Genomic DNA, 20,282 nt, shown 5'->3' with positions numbered 1-20,282 from the left:
CCCCTCTCCACAGTGTAAGACGCTGGAGCTGAAGCTCGAGGAGGAGCGGGTCTTCACCGAGTACGAGCAGGTGCCCAAAAAGAGGGCCGATGGCACCCTCACCACGGCAACGCTGCCCGACAACGCAGAGCGCAACCGCTTCCGCGACGTCGTCCCATACGAGGAGAACCGGGTCGAGCTTGTACCGAACAAGGAGAACAACACGGGATACATCAACGCCTCACACATCAAGGTGGGCCTGGGGACCAGTGGGGACACCTTTTGTGGATCAGGGCCCACTTGAGAAATTGTTTGCGGCCCACCCATCTGACCACCTAACACAGTAGCTGTGCTATAGGTGTCCAGATGGAGAGACTGGGCAGTGGTGTCATAACCCCTCAGTTACACCCCAAGGTGTAGCCAGAAGCAAGATCATTTGGTTTGGGCTAGTTCGGTCCTGGAATTTTTATGTCATGTGATCATTAAAGGTGAATAAATATCCTCCACAACAATGTGGGTTTGTTGTAAACAGCTTTGTAGATGTAGAGCACCAACACAATGTAATGAGCTCCCTGGTGTGTTTTATTTTTTATTATTTTTAAGTTGTGGCCATTTTTAAGAAGGGAAGGTCATAAGGAAAGGATGAAAGGCAGCCATTGAAGGCTGTTTGTGCCTTTAAGCTCACAGAGCTGGTGGAATTCCCTAGGAATGCAGTCCAAACTCCAAACCCTCTTAAGTCAACCTGAGCTGATCCCTCCACAACTCTGTTCATTCTCAGCTTTTAACTATTAAGCACTGTGTTTGTTTGTGGTTATCTGTGTGTGTGTGTATGTGTGTGTGCGTGCGTGCGTGCGTGCGTGCGCGCGCGCGCGCGCGCGCGTGCGCGCGTGCGTGTGTGTGTGTGTGCGCGCAGGTGTACACGTGCGTATGCATGTGCAGTTTATTCATGTTTAGTGTGTGTCTGTACCGCATGTGTGTGTGCAGCGTGCACTTGCACAGAGGCAATGTTGAATCATGACCTACCACCATGTTAATGACACTAACCATGGTGTCCTTATTTTGGGCATTAAAGGCGAACATTTTGTGTGTGTGTGTGTGTGTGTGTGTGTGTGTGTGTGTGTGTGTGTGTGTGTGTGTGTGTGTGTGTGTGTGTGTGTGTGTGTGTGTGTGTGTGTGTGTGTGTGTGTGTGTGTGTGTGTGTGTGTGTGTGTGTGTGTGTGTGTGTGTGTGTGTGTGTGTGTGTGTGTGTGTGTGTGTGTGTGTGGGGGCGGGGGATCAAAATGTTTTTCAAAATATTTCTCATCTTTTCTCAATTCTTCTAAAAATAGCAGATCTACAAGCTCACAACATGTCACATCTCAACGCTTTGTGAGCTTGTACATTGCCTATTTTCGAACAGCCGAGGTATAAAATAGGGCTTAAGTGGTTAACTCTCTTACTTAGCCCCCCCCCCCCCCCCCCCCCCCCCCACTCCTCCCGTCATCTGAGGTGACTGCTGCAGGACAACAGAGCTTGTTTATTTCCTATCCACCTCCTAATACAGTGTTTACAGTCACGAGGTGACCCGCAAAATCAGCTGAAACATGCTCGTTACATAATGGCATTCCACCGTCTCATTACGGGCCGAGTGAGTTGCACACACACACGCACACACACGGGGCAGCTAGGTTTCTTTCGTACTGCGTGTGCTGCTCTATGGCAGTGGTCCTCAAAGTGGTGTCCGGGGACCCTCAGGGGTCCTTGAGGGAGTTCCAGGGGGTCCCCAGCTAAATGATATAGTACAAATGGAACCAAACGGACACGTTTGGTTCCATTTGTACACTCTCAGAGTTAAATTAACATTGATTTTTACTATTTTTACAATTTAAAATGGAGTCCCAGAGATAGAAATGCCACGGGGGTCCATAGCCTAATACATGTCAAACTGTGCGTCCTTGAAATAAAAAATGGCTGAGAAAAATTGAGAAAATCTTCTTATGGGTGTCCCTGTCATATCTTTTCAAATGAGGGTCTGCGTGCTAATATGTGTCACTTTGTGAGTCCTTGACATGGAAAACGTTTGAGAACCACTGCTCTGTTGTGGGCCTGTGATTGCTGCTGAAGGACAGCTGTAGAGTGGAGAGAAAGGGTTGTCATGATAAGGGAGGATAGTTGCTGCTATGAATGGAAAACGCATATTAATACTGCCCTCTAGTGGTGGATAAATGTATTGTCGTTTTTGTCTAAATGAGTGGTACACAAATGTATATATTTTCTTATCATTCGAACGTGTGGGGTGTTTGGCTTTATGTTTTATAAATGTTATGTTTTAATATTGTTTTTTTTAATGTTTATCTGTTCTAGTTTTGTTCTCCGGTGAGCGACTACAGTATTTCCCTGTGTGCATGTATTGTAGGCAGACTCTTGTTTGAACTGCAGTCTCTGTCATTTGAACCTAATTGATTCTAAAGCACTTCGTAACATTTCGTGTGTGTGTGTGTGTGTGTGTGTGTGTGTGTGTGTGTGTGTGTGTGTGTGTGTGTGTGTGTGTGTGTGTGTGTGTGTGTGTGTGTGTGTGTGTGTGTGTGTGTGTGTGTGTGTGTGTGTGTGTGTGTGTGTGTGTGTGTGTGTGTGTGTGTGTGTGTGTGTGTGTGTGTGTGTGTGTGTGTGTGTGTGTGTGTGTGTGTGTGTGTGTGTGTGTGTGTGTGTGTGTGTGTGTGTGTGTGTGTGCGCGTTCCCAGGTGACAATCAGTGGTGAGGAGTGGCACTACATCGCCACCCAGGGCCCGCTGGCCAACACCTGCGCAGACTTCTGGCAGATGGTGTGGGAACAGGGGGTCAACGTCATCGCCATGGTTACTGCCGAGGAGGTACAGCTGAGCGTGAGACCCCCCCCCCACACACACACACACACACACAAACACCCATGCACGAGCGCAAGCATGGACATGGATATATTTTTCACTGGACAACAGCTGTTGTATGTCTAGGTTGTGTGTGAATAATAGGAATACCAGAGAACTCGCCAGTTTACCAAGTCGCCATGGTGACAATTCTTCATCAATGTCTTCATCGTTATGCTAACATACTGTCTTCATCAGTGTAGTATGTCAAACTCACAGATGTTATAGTTAATTTCCAAAGTGATCAAATTATTTTGTGCAATTAAATGGTCAGCTAGATGATGATAAAAAGGTGAGTATGTGAATACCAATGATAAGTAGGCCTACCATTTCAGGAATTGTTTACTAATGAATTAGTGTTAACTCAATTTAAATGAAGGTGAAGTAAAACAAAAATGCACTAAATCGCAGCGACTTGGTAAACTGGCGAGTTCTCCGGATACCAATAATAGGTGTGTGTGTGTGTGTGTGTGTGTGTGTGTGTGTGTGTGTGTGTGTGTGTGTGTGTGTGTGTGTGTGTGTGTGTGTGTGTGTGTGTGTGTGTGTGTGTGTGTGTGTGTGTGTGTGTGTGTGTGTGTGTGTGTGTGTGTGTGTGTGTGTGTGTGTGTGTGTGTGTGTACTCAGTGTCTATCAATTAAAATGTCTTTGTGTGTATACTGTATGTGGCTGTAGGAAACGTTTCAGTAACCTGACTCCGCCAGATGGGGGTGGTATTGAGTTCACAAGTTCACAATATACAGCCTCCATCTGGGATGCTCAGGGACCTGTCAAGTAGCTTGAACAAGGGGCGGCTTTCTTCAGCGATTGGCCTACAGAGATCCCAGATGGAAATACGTTGTGAAACAACAAATGTGATTGTGAAGCAAGCGTCTCTTCCATCTGACGGAGTCAGGTGTAATAACCAGACAGTGGCCTTGTGGTTAGAGCCCTGAAACCGGGTCATACCAAAGACTGTAAAAATGGGACCCCCTGCTTGGCACTAAACATCAATGGGTTGGATTGGGGGGTCAAATCAACTAATCAAATGATTCCCGAGCGCGGCACGGCTGCAGCTCACCACTCCATGGTTGCGGCTCACCGCTCCAAGAGATGGGTCAAATGCGGAGAACAAATTTCACTGCGGTAACGTGTGTGACAAATCGTACGACTTTGACTTTGTTAACATTTCAGTCCATATCTAACTTCATGTTTGTTCACTCCTCCATCCATCCATCCATCCATCCATTCATCCATATCCATCAATCATGCAGGAGGGCGGCAGGTCAAAGAGCCACCGCTACTGGCCGAAGCTGGGCTCCAAGCACAACTCGGCCACTCATGGCAAGTTCAAGGTCACCTCCAAGTTCCGCACTGACTCGGGCTGCTACGCGACCACAGGGCTGAAGGTCAAGCACCTCCTGTCCGGTCAGGAGAGGACCGTCTGGCACCTGCAGTACACCGACTGGCCCGAGCATGGCTGCCCCGAATACGTCCAGGGATTCCTCTGTGAGTAGGGTTGGTTGACCCCTGTCGTTCACCTCTTGAGAGACCACATCCATTAGTTCATGTGGTACATTTGTTAGTCTGTTTGTCGCTGCTTTAGTTCAGCGGTTCTCAAACTGGGGTCCGGAGACCCCCAGGGGTACTTGAGGGGGTTCCAGGGGGTCCCCAGAAATTGTTTATACAGTTTAAAGTAAACACTTGAGCCCTATTTTATTTTTTGGGGGAAAAACACTGACAAATCTTGACATCTCTTATGGAATCCCTGGCACTACACCTTTTCAAAAAGGCTGACAGCAGCCAAAATCCTTGACTTGAAATTATTTGAGAACCACTGCTGTAGTGATATACAACTAATGCAGAAAACAATTGTGTTTGAACGTTGGCAGTAAGAAAAGCATGCTCTGCAACCGCTGCCAAAAACAGATGTTGAGTAACAATAGTGCCTCTATTAGCTATTCGTAGATCCTAGCATTACATTAAGAAGGTACTGTCCTCTGAAGTGCCTGTAGGGACATTTTTATGGGGAGAAACCCTTAAAAGATTTAAAGATTTCAACCACACATGGGGACATAAAGAAAGGATCTTTAAAGGGCAACATTGCAATCATCACATTCTATTCACTTTTTTTTACGTGTTCTTTCCATGAAGGCATATAGTCTGAGCAATGGAAAGCAGAGGCAATGACCAATGTGACGTCACTTAGGGTAATTGACTCGCTCACTCACATACTACAATATACTCCACTGATTCTGATGTGTCAAATCAGAGCACCCCTTTAAATGGTATCAGGTACCGTCGCCCCTAAACCATCTCGTCCCTCGATTTTTCCGCCGACCTCACGTCGACAGCTCTGTGCCGCGGTTCTTGTATTCTTTATTTAGTTTTACTGAGAATAAGGTTAGAAATAAGTTTAGGGTTAGGCATAGTTTTACTGGGGTTAAGTTTAGGTATAGGGTTAGGTTTAGGCATAGTTTTACTGAGGTTAAGGTTAGGAATAGGGTTAGGTTTAACCGTTTAAGCATAATCTACTTAGGTTACTTTAGGAATGCCAGGCCGTGGAGTTCCGCCGGGTGTACGCCTGGGGCGAGTTGGTAAAGGGGCGAGTCGTTTGGTATTCCTTTAAACACATTCAGCCAATAGCCACCATTCAGAACTATAGCGTTCTCATCTACTGTTTCCCTGCTCCTCCTCCTCTCCTCTCCTCAGCCTACCTAGAAGAGATCCAGTCGGTGAGAAGGCACACCAACTCCATGCTGGACACCTCCAAGAGCCTCAACCCTCCTGTGGTGGTCCACTGTAGTGCCGGGGTGGGCCGCACCGGAGTGGTGATCCTCACCGAGCTCATGATCAGCTGCCTGGAGCACAATGAGGTCTGTGATGACCACCTCAGATGATCTTTTTTTTAGTGTGTTCTCTTTTCCTCTGTTTTCCCTCTTTCGTTCTTCTGTTCTGCTCTCTTCTCCCTATCTATGTCTGATTTTCTGCTTCCTGTCTCTTTATCTTTATTGTATATATATCGTTGCTGTCGGGAGGAAACCTCGTAACTCCATTTAGGTTTTAGATTTTTCTGCATAAATCAGTGCTATTGAACACTCTTTACATCTGTGTGTTGTTTTGTAAATATTGAACCAATGGAAAGTAGTAAAAACCTCTTAACTCCATTGGACCCTCAAACTGTCTGCTAAAGCAACTAACTCCACCACCTCGCCCCCCTTTTCATTTCCTGAAAAATGAACATTTAGGTGGTTTCTTCCCGACAGCAGAGATATATATATTTTTTATTATGCTTGTATTATTATGTTGGCACAATTTTGCGGAACATTACAACATTGCAGAGGCTGCTTGTACTTTATACTATAAGTTTCAAATAAAACCTTGTTGATTCTTTGTCCTCATCAGGGGGTGGAGGTTCCCACCATGTTGTCGGGGCTGAGGCAGCAGAGGATGCTTATGGTGCAGACCATATCCCAGTACAAGTTTGTCTATCAGGTCCTCATCCAGTTCCTCAAGAACTCCCGCCTCATCTGAACTGAAGGGGGTCCTCCCTGTCCCGTCAGTTTCCCCTTGGATTTGAACTCCTTTATAACAAAACAAAAATCACAATTCCTTATGCGTCCATTGTTGAAAGGCATTTGTAGCAAATATTGAATACAAATTCGATGGAAAAGAAAAATATGTTTAGTGTAAGCCTGTACAGAAATTAACATGTATTTATCCAGAGTAGTGTACACCTATGATCACATTTATTTTGATGTTAGCAATAGCATTAGCCTGTCAAGCCAGAGCATTCCTGACCAATGAGGAAACCGAATGATTGTTGAAACGGTACAAAATGTGCTAATGGCTAGCAAATGCATTTTTCCCCCCTAAATGTTCTTTTCCCCATTTGAGATATTTGGATATCTTTTTGTTCACTATCACTTCAAAATGAAGACAACCTTATCAGCTGAACAACAATGTTAGGATGAACCACTGCTGCATAGAACATTTCTCGAGAAAGATCAACTTTGGAATCAACATTTCACTATTGAAAGCCTTTATTAAAATGCCAATATGCTGCAGTGAACACTAGATGGCAGCAGTGTTATTAAATAATTTCTATTTCACTATGAAAGTTTGCCAAACAAAAAGTATTTAATACCTTTCTTAAAAAGAGAATCCTTGATATTTAACTGATTAATACAGCAAATATTTGCCGCAACGTTTAAATATAGAGTTTTGCTTTGAAAGGAAAAACACCTTTTTTGTTTGTTATTTATTTGAGTCCTTAACATTGTAATTTCTAAAGGAGTGCATCTTTGCTTTTATTACCAGAGAAAATGAGCTTTGAGTAACATTAAGTCTTGATTGCCCAATCAAGTATATTTTAAGAAAAATAGAATTGAACATATTCTAGATTCTTAATACATTCCTTTTGCCCAGTGCAGTAAATAGACAACTCTTGTATTCATACAGGATCTCTGACCCTCCATGACGGTGAGGGTTGACACGGGCATCACTGTAATTGTGCCTTACCGATCAATGAAACGTAGCATTAAGCCTCCTTGCTGATAAGCCTTAAAGTAATTAGTAATAATAAAGTTATGACTCATTTGTTTTTTAAATGTGTTTACATAAACTAAACTAATTTCCAAAGGGCAAATCCCATAATTGGCATTCTAACGGTGGGATTTTGGCAATGAAAGATTTTAAGTTGACATGTAGTATTACTTGCCTTACTGTCCAATGGCTGTATTTGGAAGCATACTCAGATTTTGGGGGCATTTCTTTGGACCAATGACATGTCATTTTCATTAATCCTCTGATCCAAACAAACTAGTTCAAGTAGTATTATCATGCACCTAAATCTATCTACAAAATGCCTGCATTCTGTAGATTTGTTTTTCTTCTTCTTTTTGTATTTCTCTGAATTGTAATGCAAAGCCAGCCATGTCCAAAGTAACGTACATGTACATAATGGGCAATTGGGCATGCCAGAAAAGAAATTGTACGAATGTTTTTTTTTTTTTTTTGACTTGGTACCCGTAAAATACCGCAAGATAATAAACTATGCATGCTTTTTTATATTCTTGTGTATATATATATATATATATATTCTCAGATAAGTATAAGCTTTACCCTCTCTCGACATACTGTATTAAGTGTTCTATTGCACTTCTGTTCTGTTTGTGACAGTATTTTCTCACATTGCATTCCACTGGTATTTTTTTTTTGCCCCTCCCAATTTTTGGCATAAATCATGAATACCTTTCAAAGTATGTTGTGTACAGATGTTTTGTATATGCTTTTTCAGTGCAAGCCTTTTTTTCTCTCCCCCAGACATGTATGAAGCTATCGTACTTGCTCATTATGCAATAAAGCCTATTTTCTCTACAGGCGGCTAAGATTATTATTATTATTATTGATCGAAGGTCGCAGCTTACTATGAAAACTTACAAAACTTGTCGTTCAGTTGGTCACGCCTCCATATATGGTTGCAACTTGCCAGTCCATTACGCCTTGTGATGTCACGCCTCCAATCCCTGTTATGCCCATATCTGGAGATCCCTGATGTCATCAATATTAAGCCCATATATGGGAATGTTGTGAGTCACGCCTTGTGACATCACGCCTCGTTACATCACACCTCGTGACACGCTCCATATATGGAGACATGATATATGCCAGGCTACTAGATTAATAGTTTAACTCCTGCTTGTCAACTGTGCCGGCCCGTTACTGCCGTATTAAGAAGCTCTGTTGTTTCAGCGTGACCTAGGTTGCTTCTTGCCTTCATAATGTTTGGCATACCATTGATAATGAATGGCCAGTTTTGAATGTTTGTGCAAACGCACACATTGAATGCCATTGACAATGAATGGCCAGCTTTGAGTGTTTGTGCAAACACACACATTGAATGCCATTGACAATGAATGGCCAGTTTTGAGTGTTTGTGTAAACACAAACATTGTTACATTGTGTAAACTGTAAACACAAAACACTGAAGACAAAAATTGTGGCAAATTGTGATTGGCCGGAATCAGAATGAGATGATGCATGCAATAGCGCCCCTCACTTCACATGGGTGTGATTTTTTTTGTTTACACACAAACATTGTGTTGTATATTTTCCTTTAAAATTTGTTTTAATGTGAAAATGAGTGAATCCTTTCAGTTTACTTTTATTCTGAAGAGATCGGCCACCGGAAGTCTTATTGCTGCTCCCTTCTTATTGGCCGCTGACAGAACATAACAAGGCTACATTCATGATTGCATCCGGCGTCGCAGCTACAATCAAATCAGCTCTTTGAATCAAAGATCAAACAAGTAAAGAGATACGATTCCATTGTTGTATAAATGATGTGTGACATCCAGACATTGAGGCAGTTCGTCAGTGAGCGGATGTGTGCCGTGGCTGAGGACATTTTAAATGAGTTCGTTAAAACAGTACTACAGTATCAGAGACAGATAGCGCAGCAGAGGAAACAGCTGGAGCTGCTGTTGTTGAATGACGTCAAACCTCAGCCATCAGGTTTGTGTCACTGTCACATCTGTACATCGTCTAAAGCCGAAACCACACACGAGTTGCAAAGTCCTTGAGTTGTGTTGCAAGGAGTTGCATTGGTGTGGTTGACCTTAGGTAAAACGGGAAAGACACACTATATTGGTGGCGCGTTCACACGGGTACGAGTTGATTTGGAGCTTGCTACCATTGACAGTGAATTGTAGACTGCATCTTTGCATCTGCCCGTGAACGCAACAAAACAGAAATTAGTTGCATGAACAAGAACAATGTTCTTGTTCATGCAATGCAACATAATTATGTTGTATAATTGATTGATTTATTACATACCTTATTAACAGTTTGCAAACAGTACAGTGGTACGATTAATTTATAGGCTACCACTGGTCCGGCCGAGGACCACCATGGTGGTCAACTGGTCGGGTTCCAGGTGGTCCCCAGCGAAATGATTGCGTGTTCATAAATGGACCCTTATAGAACGTAACTCTTGAGAGCGTAAAAAGATTTTATGCTCTCAAAAGTACAATTATTGCTAAAAATATACATAAGTTCATTTAAGAAGTCTACACATTTAAGAGAATGTAGAAGAATTGTTATTTTAATCAACGTTTGCCTGTTATCTCCTATGGCACCAACATCAATACAGCATGTAATTGTGTAGCCCTAGAATGTTTCTGTTGTTTCATACATTGCAAGTATTTCACGTACCAGAGCCATAGAACACTGCCGTAGACTTGCGGTTGCAGCGGCAGAAAGGCGGCATAAATGTGGTCAGCACTCCGTGTAGTGTGTACTCGCTCAATAAATATTACTTGGGAGTGCTTTCATATCCATGTGAAAGTTCTGGCACAAAACTTATATTTAGTCAAATATCTTCACTTTTTCACGAGCTGCACACAGACGACTTTCTCTCCGGGCGAGGGGCCCAGAATGGTCGATGGACTGAATTTACCCAACACTACTTCCTCTGATCATCACAAACATCATCAGGGAAAGACAAAAGTTTGGGGCACACAATTGGCAGTTGGTGTGATTAATTACCAAGCACCTATCGCAACGCACCTGTCAATTGTGTGCTCCAAACATTTGTGTTTCCCATGTCAATTGGTGATGACGTTTGTGCTACCCAAAGGAAGTTTTGTTAAATTCGGGCCATCGGTCATTCCGGGCCTCTCGCCCGGAGAAAATGTTGTCTGTGTGCAGCTCGTTACAAAGTGGAGATATTTGACTAAACAAACGTTTTCTGTTTTCTACATGGATGTGAAACTAGAGGACACTATCTCACTCCACGTCTTTGGAATTATTTATTGGGTGAGTACAAACGGAGTGCCGATCACATTTATGCCGCGCATGTTTCATTGCAACCAGGAGCGGGTGCAACCGATCTGTCTGTGTATACAGATTACAGAATATACGAAGTATATGAATTGATCACAGACATTCTAGGGATAGGAATTATGGACAAAATCTTATCCAACGGCAACAAAATATTCTTTAGTTTTGTGTCTGAGAGGCTAAATTACATGAAATGGTGGTCTGTGGCTGAAATGACAAACAAATAATGAGCCTTATTACAAAAAGGGTTGAAAACCTAAACCACTGGATTATACAAATGGTGCTAAAAGGTTAACACAAAAATCCCTATAGAGGGTATCCGTGTGGCATCATCATCATACCCGGAAGTTATGCTGGAACGCCTAATGTGTGTCAAAAAACGACTTTCTGGCCTTGACAGTCCATACATCCAAACAGAAAAGTCCTATCTAATTGACAGCCCATACATCCAAACAGAAAAGTCCTTGATTGACAGCCCATACATCCAAACGGAAAAGTTCTATCTGATTGACAGTGCATACATCCAAACAAAAAAGAAAAGTCCTATCTGATTGCGTAAAATAACGTTAAACTCACTTTGCTACTCGATTTGCCACTCACTTTATGCCTGTGCATACCCTCTATTGTTTCCATTGTGGTCCTCTATATATTCAATTCATAGAGACATATACGGTAAGATATCATCAACACTACATTAGCAACAGTGGCGTAAATATCGATGGTGCAACCGCTGCGCTTGTAACCCAGGTAAAGTAATCTGTCACTGCAAGTTTAACTAAAGTTGTTTCCATCTGTCCAAAGTCATTTCTGATAGCCTGGAGGCTGCAGCACTGCACTTCTACAGACATAACCTTTTTTGAAATCATCCTATCCTTGTTGATATAATGCCATTTAGGTCAATGATATAACATCATGCAACGGCCAGGTACTTGAGTCATTGACTTTAGTCTGCCAGTCAACTGTCTTTCATGTTTTGGTACAATGATGCCCACCGCACCGCTGACATCAGTCTTTTCCTCCTCCTAGACTTCCATCGTCTCCCTGAGGAGGAGGAGGAGGAGGTGGAGGAGGAGGAGGCTCCACGTCCTTCAGAGCGCTGGGAGGACGAGAGGAGGAGCTCCAGTCTGTCCCAGGAGAAGGAGGACCCAGAATGTCATTGGAGACAAACAATTGCAACTTCAGGACATATACAACCGCTCCATAACCAAAAAGGCAATTCAGATTTACAATGACTAAATGACTTAAACAATGACTTACATTTCCATTTTAAAGTTTTCTTTACATTTATCTTTATCTCCTCCACAGAAGGAGGACAGGAGGAGGAGACAGAGCCTCCTCTAGCCAGCTCCTCCACAGAAGGACGCATCACGAAAACCAGCGGTGGAAAAAGTACTCAAATTCTTTACTTATGTAAAAGTATCAATACTGCATATATATACTTTGTTACAAGTAAAAGTACGGAATTTAAAATGTACTTGAGTAAAAGTAGTTTGTAGATCGTATATAGTGTTGAAGTGGTTATTGTAGTTTTGTAATAATATTCAATCTACAAAGTAACTGTAGATTGTAGTGGACTAAAAGTGCAATATTTGGATCCGAGATGTACAAGTAAAATTATTGGAAATCGGAAATACTCAAATAAATTGCAAATACCTCAAAATGTCACTTAAGTACAGTACTTGAGTAAATGTACTTTGTTACTTTCCACCACTGATAAAAACAGAGTGTGAGGAGGAGATTGTGTTTGGTGCAGCGTCTCAACCGGCCGGCCATTTTGAATCCACGTTGGACGAGCACCTCTTCTCGTCAGAATGCTCAGAGGTAGGCCTGCCTGTCGTAATCGGTACGTGAAAAGATTTGAGATGATCGCATTTAGCCTTTTCACTAAGTCCCTCCCCACCCCGTCCAATGTGCCTATTGGACGGGTACTTAGCAACGGTTACTAAGAGGAGGCGTGGGCAAGTTCCTTCTCCCCCATTGAGATACATGTTAAATGACGGGGATTTCTCCATATAAATAAATAATCGATCATTTCAGTTGCAAGAGCTTCAAAATGTCTTCTAAATCTGGTCAGCCAGGCCTGCAGTAGGCTATGCACTGGACAAATGTGCATGACGTTAATTCAATAAACTAGAAATACGAGGAAATGAGGGAGAAACAGTATCCAACTCAATCAACTTTAACGACCGTCCGACGGGTGTTTTCATGTAATGCACGGTAAGACTATGGTATTATTGCCATCACCTTGGTGGGTGAGTCGTGTAATTTTCCCGTATTGTATTGTATTGTATTGTATGTGCCATGCAAAATAACTATAAATAATAAATATGACAGGAATTACAGCTATAAGGTGACGAAAGGTTGCCCAGCATAGCAACGGTTGCTATAACTATTTGGATTGGCATTGGACAACAGCTTTCGGGGTGGGGTTTAGCGAAGGGCTAATTATTTCACATAATCATCGTAATCGTTTTCCATGTCGGAAAAATGTCCACACGTTTTTGAACGTTTCCCCCCCAAAAATAGCTGAAATAGCAGATCAAGATCATATTTGTTCCAATGCCTATAAACACACAATTCAATTGTTAATTATTTGTGTGACAATGAATCGTCTACTTGAATTTCGTCATGGTGACAGCCCTGCTCTGAGGCAGAGAGCGAAGAGGACGCAGACGAGGAAGTGGCTCAGTCACGGCATCGGAAAGCCGCAAAAACCAAGAGCGTCACGACGAGGCCGGGAGCACCTCGCCCTCCGCCTGTCCTCAGCGACGATGACAGCCAGACGACGGCAGGATCTCCCGTCGCCACAGTCGGACCGAAATCGACAGACGACAACGTCGACGCGACGGAATCGAGGTGTTGTAAAGTGTGCAGACAGACGTTCCCTGACGCCACGTCCTTACGGAGACACGTCAGGTACAGTGGTGGTTAAAGTAGCTAAGTACATTTACTTACGTACTGTAACTTAAGTACAAGTTTGAGGTATTTGCGTACTTTACTTGAGCAATTCCAACTTACAATACTTTTAACTTTACTCTTAACTACCGGTACTTCTCTGATCCAAATGTTGTACTTTTTACTCCACTACATTTATTTAAAAACTTTAGTTACTTACTAGTTACTTTGATTACTATTAAAAAACATTATGCACTTCAGCCCTATATACATTTTGGCAATTTTCAAAATATTTTTAGACATTTGAAAACTTCAAATGGGACATTCTGCATAGTGAGTACTTTCTACTTTTGGTACTTTAAGTACATTTTGATTCCAATACTTTTGTACTTTTACTCAAGTAAATTGTGAGTACTTTTTCCACCACCACTGCACGTCAGGTTGCACTACAACGACTGCGGCCTGTGTGGGAAACACCTGGAGCCTGGCACGGAGAACCTGAAAGTCCACCTTCAGGTCCACAGGTAATTTATGTAGATATAATTATTGTCTCCACCAGGCCGAAGGCATGGGGAGAGAGTATGTTTTGCACTCTGTCCGTGTGTGTGTGTGTCCTTCCGTCCGGCCGTCCTTCCGTTCGTCCATTATGAGCTAATCTCCGGCACCGTTGGCCCGATCCATGCCAAACTGTGCACACACACTCCCTGGATGCCAACGACGAACCTCTGCCCCAAATATTCCTTAACGGCCTGTTATAGCGCCACCATGAGGCCGATTTAGGCAAAACACATTTCTGTAGATAACTCGTACACATTGTATCCATACATCACACAATTCGGTATACACTATCTCCATAGTCATGTGATCAACACAGATCTGCACAATTTCCCATGATCTTCCATCCTGATTGGCTAAGATTGGCTTCCAAAGCTCACATGATTGGTCCGTTTCGAACAAAATGCCACAAATCACAAACACAGTGTCCAATTTCCATGAAATTATACACGCACATTTCCACTAGGCCGAGGACGACATGCCACTATTTTTTTCCCAAATCAGCCTCACGGTGGTGCTATAACAGTCCAATTTCTGTTTTTACCTATAACTGCATCGACAACTTATGTATGCGCACTCCCTAGAGGCCATGGAAAAACATTTTTCCTGCATCCCTCCACATCTGGTGGTTATAGCGCCACCATGAGGCCGATTTCTGCAAAACACATTGTTTATGTTAGTCACACAGATTTCATCCAAATCTCACGCAAATCGGTACACATGATCTCTGTAGTCATGTGATCAAGACGAGCCTGTTGGATTTCTCAGATTCTACACTGATTAGCTAAGATTGCCTTCCAAAGTTTTCAGGAGTAGCCCGTTTTGTACAAAATGCTGCACATGTCCTGCTCCTCCAGAATTCTATCCTCAGAGATGCTCTGAGTGATCTGGCTCTGCATTTCCTCAACAAAATGAAGAAAAGTGTTGCAAGAAACAAACAAACAAAAAAACATGTTTATTACTCCTAAACATTTTGCCAAACATCACACACACTCCTATCCTCCTGGTGGAGACCTGTGCCCAGAAGGGCACTTTTTCTAGTTTTGTTTTTTTCTCTTTTCCAAGAAAATGGGGAATCAGAGAAAGCTGGATGATGACATTGTTAGAAGGAAATTGACTTCGTCAAATATATTTATTTTATTTATATTATATATCATTGTCCATTGTGCACAGCAACAGACTATTTCGGGATAGGGGATCCTAATAAAACTCTAAACTCTAACACAGGACGTGCACCGCGTGTGGGAAGGCCTTCCCCACCAACCACTCCCTGGACAAGCACTTGAGGACCCACACAGGAGAGAAACCCTACACCTGTACCATCTGTCAGCAGAGGTATTTATTAAAATAAAATAAAAGTGTATTTGTTTTTCAGAAATCCCCGTCATTTAACATACGTGTATCTCGATTGGGGAGAAGGAACTTCCCACGTCTGTCTGTTTTGTCTGTCTGTCCGTATGTTTTTTTGTTTTGTTTTCTTGTTGTATATTCTAACCTTGATAGTTATTTAAATATTAAAAGGTAGGCATTGTATAAATGTGTTTGATGACCGAAATGACCGATAAACTTGAACTTGAAGGTTCACCGAGAGCGGAACGCTGAAGATCCACATGCGCGGACACACAGGCGAGAGGCCGTTCGACTGCAAGTTCTGCGGCAAAGCCTTCAGCCGCCAGGCCAACCTCAACACGCACGTCCGCGTGCACACTGGGGAGAAGCCCTTTGTGTGCGCGCTGTGCGACAAGCGCTTCTGTCGGAGCCAGTACCTGAAGATCCACCTGAGGAGGCACATGGGAGAGAAACCCTTCGGCTGCTCCGTCTGCGCCAAGCGCTTCGCCAACAGCGAGACTCTGAAGGGACACATGAGGAGTCACACGGGGGAGAAGCCCTTCGTGTGTTCGCTCTGTGGGAAGGGCTTCGGCCTGAGGGAGGGCCTGAAGGTGCACATGACAAGGGTTCACGCGGGAGAGAAGCCCTAGTTCAGGAACGAGACGTAGTCAAGTTCTGCAAGCATCACTGTGTGCCAAAAATCACGGTAAAGCACACCCATGGAGTGTAATATTGAGATTATACAACAGTTACCAACAAAACAAGACGCGTCAAAATGTATTCGTATTGTGGGGCAATTCACTGTCAAAATAAAACAAATGTTTCGACCTCCGTTTCCCTGTAAATAGAAGAGTTCATTTGACTGAGACATGAAACAGTCCCTGTTGATTCAAAGTACCGAGACGGTGCCTCTGTGAGACAACAATAAATATGTCTGATATGTCTGATTCTCATAATACAAAGATAATACTGATAATACTGTAGTACTTTGATACAAAGTATTTCAGCATGTATTTATTCTGTCGTAATAATTTAGTACTTTGATCCAAAGCACTACAATGTGCTTATTCTCATAATACAAAGAATGTGTTTATTCTGATAATACTGTAGTACTTTGATACAAAGTATTCTGATATATGTTAGTACTTTCATACAAAGTAATACAGTATGTATTTATAGAGCGTCGCAGTCCCGCCCCCTTTCATGACGACGCCAGGCCCAAGGACTATCTAAAGAGGACGAGAAGCGAAGACCGTACAGTGGACTCCATGTTGCTCCATGGAAGGAAAGAAACATGCGCAGTTGAGACCAGGAAGTTGTACATGCACAAATTTGGGCAGAAAGTTCTAAAGTAATGTGTTTATTCTAATACATTAGTACTTTGATACAAAGTACTCTGATACAAACTACTACAGCATGTATTATTCTGATAATTTTAGTACTTTGATACAAAGTACAACAGCATGTATTTATTCTGGTATGAAACTTCTCAATCACCATGTTGTTTATTCATGATAAAAAAAGTTCATCCAAGTTCTGCTTACTGCAGTCATATAGCATTGTCATGACATCACCATTACAGGTGTTAAAACGCCACTTCACCCCTTTTACAACCAGATCTTATTTTAATAAGACACTGAAGACACTGTAAAGATAAGAAACTGTAAAGACACATTTGGTTCCATTTGTACGCTCTCAGAGTTAACCCCTAGAACGCTAAACACTGCAGAGCGCACCGACTCACGAGTCGCCTCGGAAACAAGGAAGTGAGTGTTGATCAAAAGCGATCAATTTTCGGGTACTGCATTTCTATTGACTATTTCTCGCTTCAAATGTTTTCAAAAACATTCTTTTGAGCAATGTTTAGTTAAATGACATTGTATGTTTGTTTACAACTTTATTCAAGCAGCACAGCCAGGTGCTCTGAGCCTACGGCAGCGGTCCGTTATAGAGCGGAGCTTAATTCAGCGATTAACTAATCAGAATCATTCAACCAGTGTAATACATTTTTGTAATTTTCATAATGTTGCTGATGTCTGAAGTGGGTGGGTCTTTCAGTGCCTTCATGTCGCTCAGTGACATCATAGAAGGTAGGTTTGTTATTATTTCTTTTATTTTTTTGAGGGCGCTAGCCCCTCCAACGCCTGTCTTTTGAAATTACGTCATATGGCAGCCAAGTCTATCAAGTATCCCTCACTGGAGACCACAGATCGGGGTGGGGCTGACTATGGGTACATTGGGTAGGGTTAAACAGTCAACCCCTCCCATTGTAGGCAGGGACTCCGACACCTTTTCCAACTTTTTCCTCCAGAGCTCCTCCAGGGCACTGTACCCTCTCCCCCGAGCCCATCCGAGGGGCCTCCTCGCCTGGACACTTGCTGGGGCAAGTTGCCCTCTCTCTGCCCCGAAGGAAGTGGGAGCAGGGGACGGGAACGGGACCCAGAGGCCTGTACTTTCTCACTGCTTTTCGGCAACTGCAACTACCGACCGGGACTGATCAAGGGGCCTCTCCCTGAGTCATACTAAAAATCCTCTTTATACCAGGATTTCTTAAATAAAATATAGGCAAATTTATACAGGCTTATCCTCCTGGTCTGCGTACTGCACCCCGTATGCATCAGAAAGCGTAGTGGTATATTAGGAAAGCGTAGTGGTATATTAGTATCGCAACGCGAGGCTAGTATTGCTCATAGTAGCCAAAATAAAATACAATTAAAACTTGAATGGCCTACAATTTAAAATCATCCACTTATCTGTCAAATCAAGTGTGCCTACAGATGTGAGGTTGACCACCTGGCCCGCTGGCACATGCCAACATGGAGCTCAATGCATAGACTGTCAAATGGTGGTTGTGTCCGGCCCCTGTAACAGGGTTGTATAGTAGGGCTCCCATTTAACACCATGGGGTGATTCAAGACTTTAGTTGCTGTGGTGTTATATTGTCCCCATGGACTTGAATTAGTTACAGTAAGATCACAGGAACTCAAATGTGAGAATATCACACCTCCATCACCAAAAGGGCCAAGGATGTTCTTCCTGAAGTGGCACATGAAGAATTTCAACCAACTGTAGAAAATGATGTACACGACTATCATCAATCCATCCTCACCGCATCCATCTGGTTCATTGCCTCTGCTATCAGGGCAAAGGCAGACGGCAGGTTGCTGAAAGGTTTGTTGCAGTCTGTCTCCAGAAGCCTACTTGTACCGCTATACATTACATTTTGACAACCCACCTTTTCCAAAAAGCTGTTTCCCCACCTCAATGTCACTAAACATTTGCTTCATACCTCCCAAAACAAACAGATACGGCTACTTCTCAGCCTTAAGCCCATGACCCACCTAATTCCAACACACTTAGCTAGTTTGGAATGGCTCAGGGTAGAAGATGGGATTGGTATTTAAGATAGTCAAAGGGACAGTGCCCTCAATACCCTCATACTTGGCTAACTACTTCTCCAAAGTGAGTGACACCCGCAGCCACAGCACTAGAGGGAGGAACCATGATCTGATACCCACATTTAGAACAAACGTGGGAAAATTCTCAGTCTACTACTTTGACACCATAACCCTAACCCTCTATTTCGAAATTGTCTTTCACAAAACCACACCAAGTGGAGTAAAAATGCCTCTGAAAGGAGGTATCATTCACTGCTGCCATTTTTCACTTATCTCCTTTGTACATGGGCCTATAGTGTTTGTATTTGTTGATGTATTATTGTGTTAATTTGTATACTACAATGGAAACAAGTCCCCAGGGCTTTACATGCTATTTATATTTCTGATTAAAGTATTAAATCAATCAATCTCACAGTCACACACACACACTTTGGCAATGTTGTGAGCTTGTAGATCAGCTAATTTTCACTACTTTTTAAACATTTGTTTTCTAATTTATGGGATTTCTTAGTTTTTTCTTTGATTTCTTCATGAAATTGTTGCACAGTCCCTGGAGCTCGGGGAGCTTGCCTCCCATTATGCGCTCCGCCGAACGCACTTATTTGCTGTAGACTGGTCTTTTCTCGGGCAGTACAGTTTCCGTACCAGGCCGTAACACAGCCTGATAGGATACCTTCAACAGAGCTGGTGTAATACAGCCTGAGGGTGCGGTGTCTTACGCCAAACTTCTTCAGGTGTCAGAGCAAGTGCAGTCACTGTTGGGTCTTTTTCCTCACGTGTGTGCTGTGTGGTGTGTAAGTCCCATTTGAGATCCTCTTGGATGTGTGCTCCAAGGAACTTGAACTAGCTGACCCTTTCCACTGCAGTGCCATCGATGAGGATGGGCGCATGATCTCTCTGCGGCCTCCTGAAGTCCACGATCAGCTCCTTGGTCTTGTGACTTGTCGATTTTGAGCGAGAGGTTGTTCTCCTGACAACAGTGTCACCACCAGACGACCACTCATGCAGGCTACTTTTCTGTTGCCCTCCCCCTGGGCCCTATTATTGTTTGTTGTGCATGTCTTTGGCCATTTACCTAGGTTTTTGGCCCCCAAAGCAGTCTATTCCCAAACTATGTTTGGTCTTCTGCCTCATATTTGGTTTTAATATATTTATAAAATGTAAAAACACGTCCCAAACTCTTCTCCCTTCTGGCTCCAAAACTGTGGAATGCACTCCCCGTTGCAGTCAGAACTGCAGCATCACTCCCAATCTTCCGCCGTAGTCTGAAAACCCACCTTTTCAGACTCCACCATGGCCCATAGCACTTACCCTACCCCCTTAGACAGCACTTTTTAGACTTAGATAGCATTTGATACAGACTTATAGCATGTTATGTAGACAGCACAATAATTGCATTGTATGTAGTCATAGCACTTCATAGTAT

General features: G+C 43.0%; 3 protein-coding genes across 6 annotated transcripts in view; 2 read left to right on the top strand and 1 right to left on the bottom strand.

Annotated features, from left to right (window-relative positions):
• The window catches only part of LOC306941268 (tyrosine-protein phosphatase non-receptor type 14-like), a 52,956-nt gene extending 44,740 nt beyond the window's left edge, over positions 1–8,216 (top strand). For 2 of the 3 annotated variants that reach the window (XM_079526622.1, XM_079526620.1), the window contains exons 16-20: positions 14–232; positions 2,700–2,840; positions 4,112–4,346; positions 5,550–5,713; positions 6,243–8,216. In XM_079526622.1, coding sequence (XP_079382748.1) covers positions 14–232; positions 2,700–2,840; positions 4,112–4,346; positions 5,550–5,713; positions 6,243–6,371 — 888 coding nt within the window. In that variant the 3' untranslated portion in view covers positions 6,372–8,216. The remainder of the gene's footprint in view (positions 1–13; positions 233–2,699; positions 2,841–4,111; positions 4,347–5,549; positions 5,714–6,242) is intronic. The other variant, XM_079526621.1, reaches the window with a different exon arrangement.
• zpax1 (zona pellucida protein AX 1) overlaps positions 1–20,282 on the bottom strand; it is a 190,801-nt gene that overhangs the window by 45,140 nt on the left and 125,379 nt on the right. The window lies entirely within an intron of this gene.
• LOC306941196 (uncharacterized protein) lies at positions 9,098–17,012 on the top strand. 2 transcript variants are annotated; one of them, XR_013792106.1, is made up of 9 exons: positions 9,098–9,353; positions 11,706–11,891; positions 11,985–12,068; positions 12,403–12,500; positions 13,318–13,595; positions 14,015–14,098; positions 15,357–15,464; positions 15,709–16,164; positions 16,638–17,012. XR_013792106.1 is itself a non-coding variant. In XM_079526511.1 (8 exons), exons 1-8 carry the CDS (start codon positions 9,179–9,181, stop codon positions 16,106–16,108), a joined length of 1,413 nt encoding a protein of 470 aa, XP_079382637.1. In that variant the 5' UTR covers positions 9,098–9,178; the 3' UTR covers positions 16,109–16,285. The 2 variants fall into 2 exon arrangements, 1 of the variants encoding a protein (XP_079382637.1); XM_079526511.1 differs by lacking the exon at positions 16,638–17,012 and having other exon boundaries at positions 15,709–16,285.

This window comes from Electrona antarctica, assembly GCF_951216825.1.
Source record: "Electrona antarctica genome assembly, chromosome: 17".
NCBI lineage: Eukaryota > Metazoa > Chordata > Actinopteri > Myctophiformes > Myctophidae > Electrona > Electrona antarctica.
The sequence above is the reverse complement of the archived record's forward strand: the minus strand, read 5'-3'. Positions and strand labels throughout refer to the sequence as shown.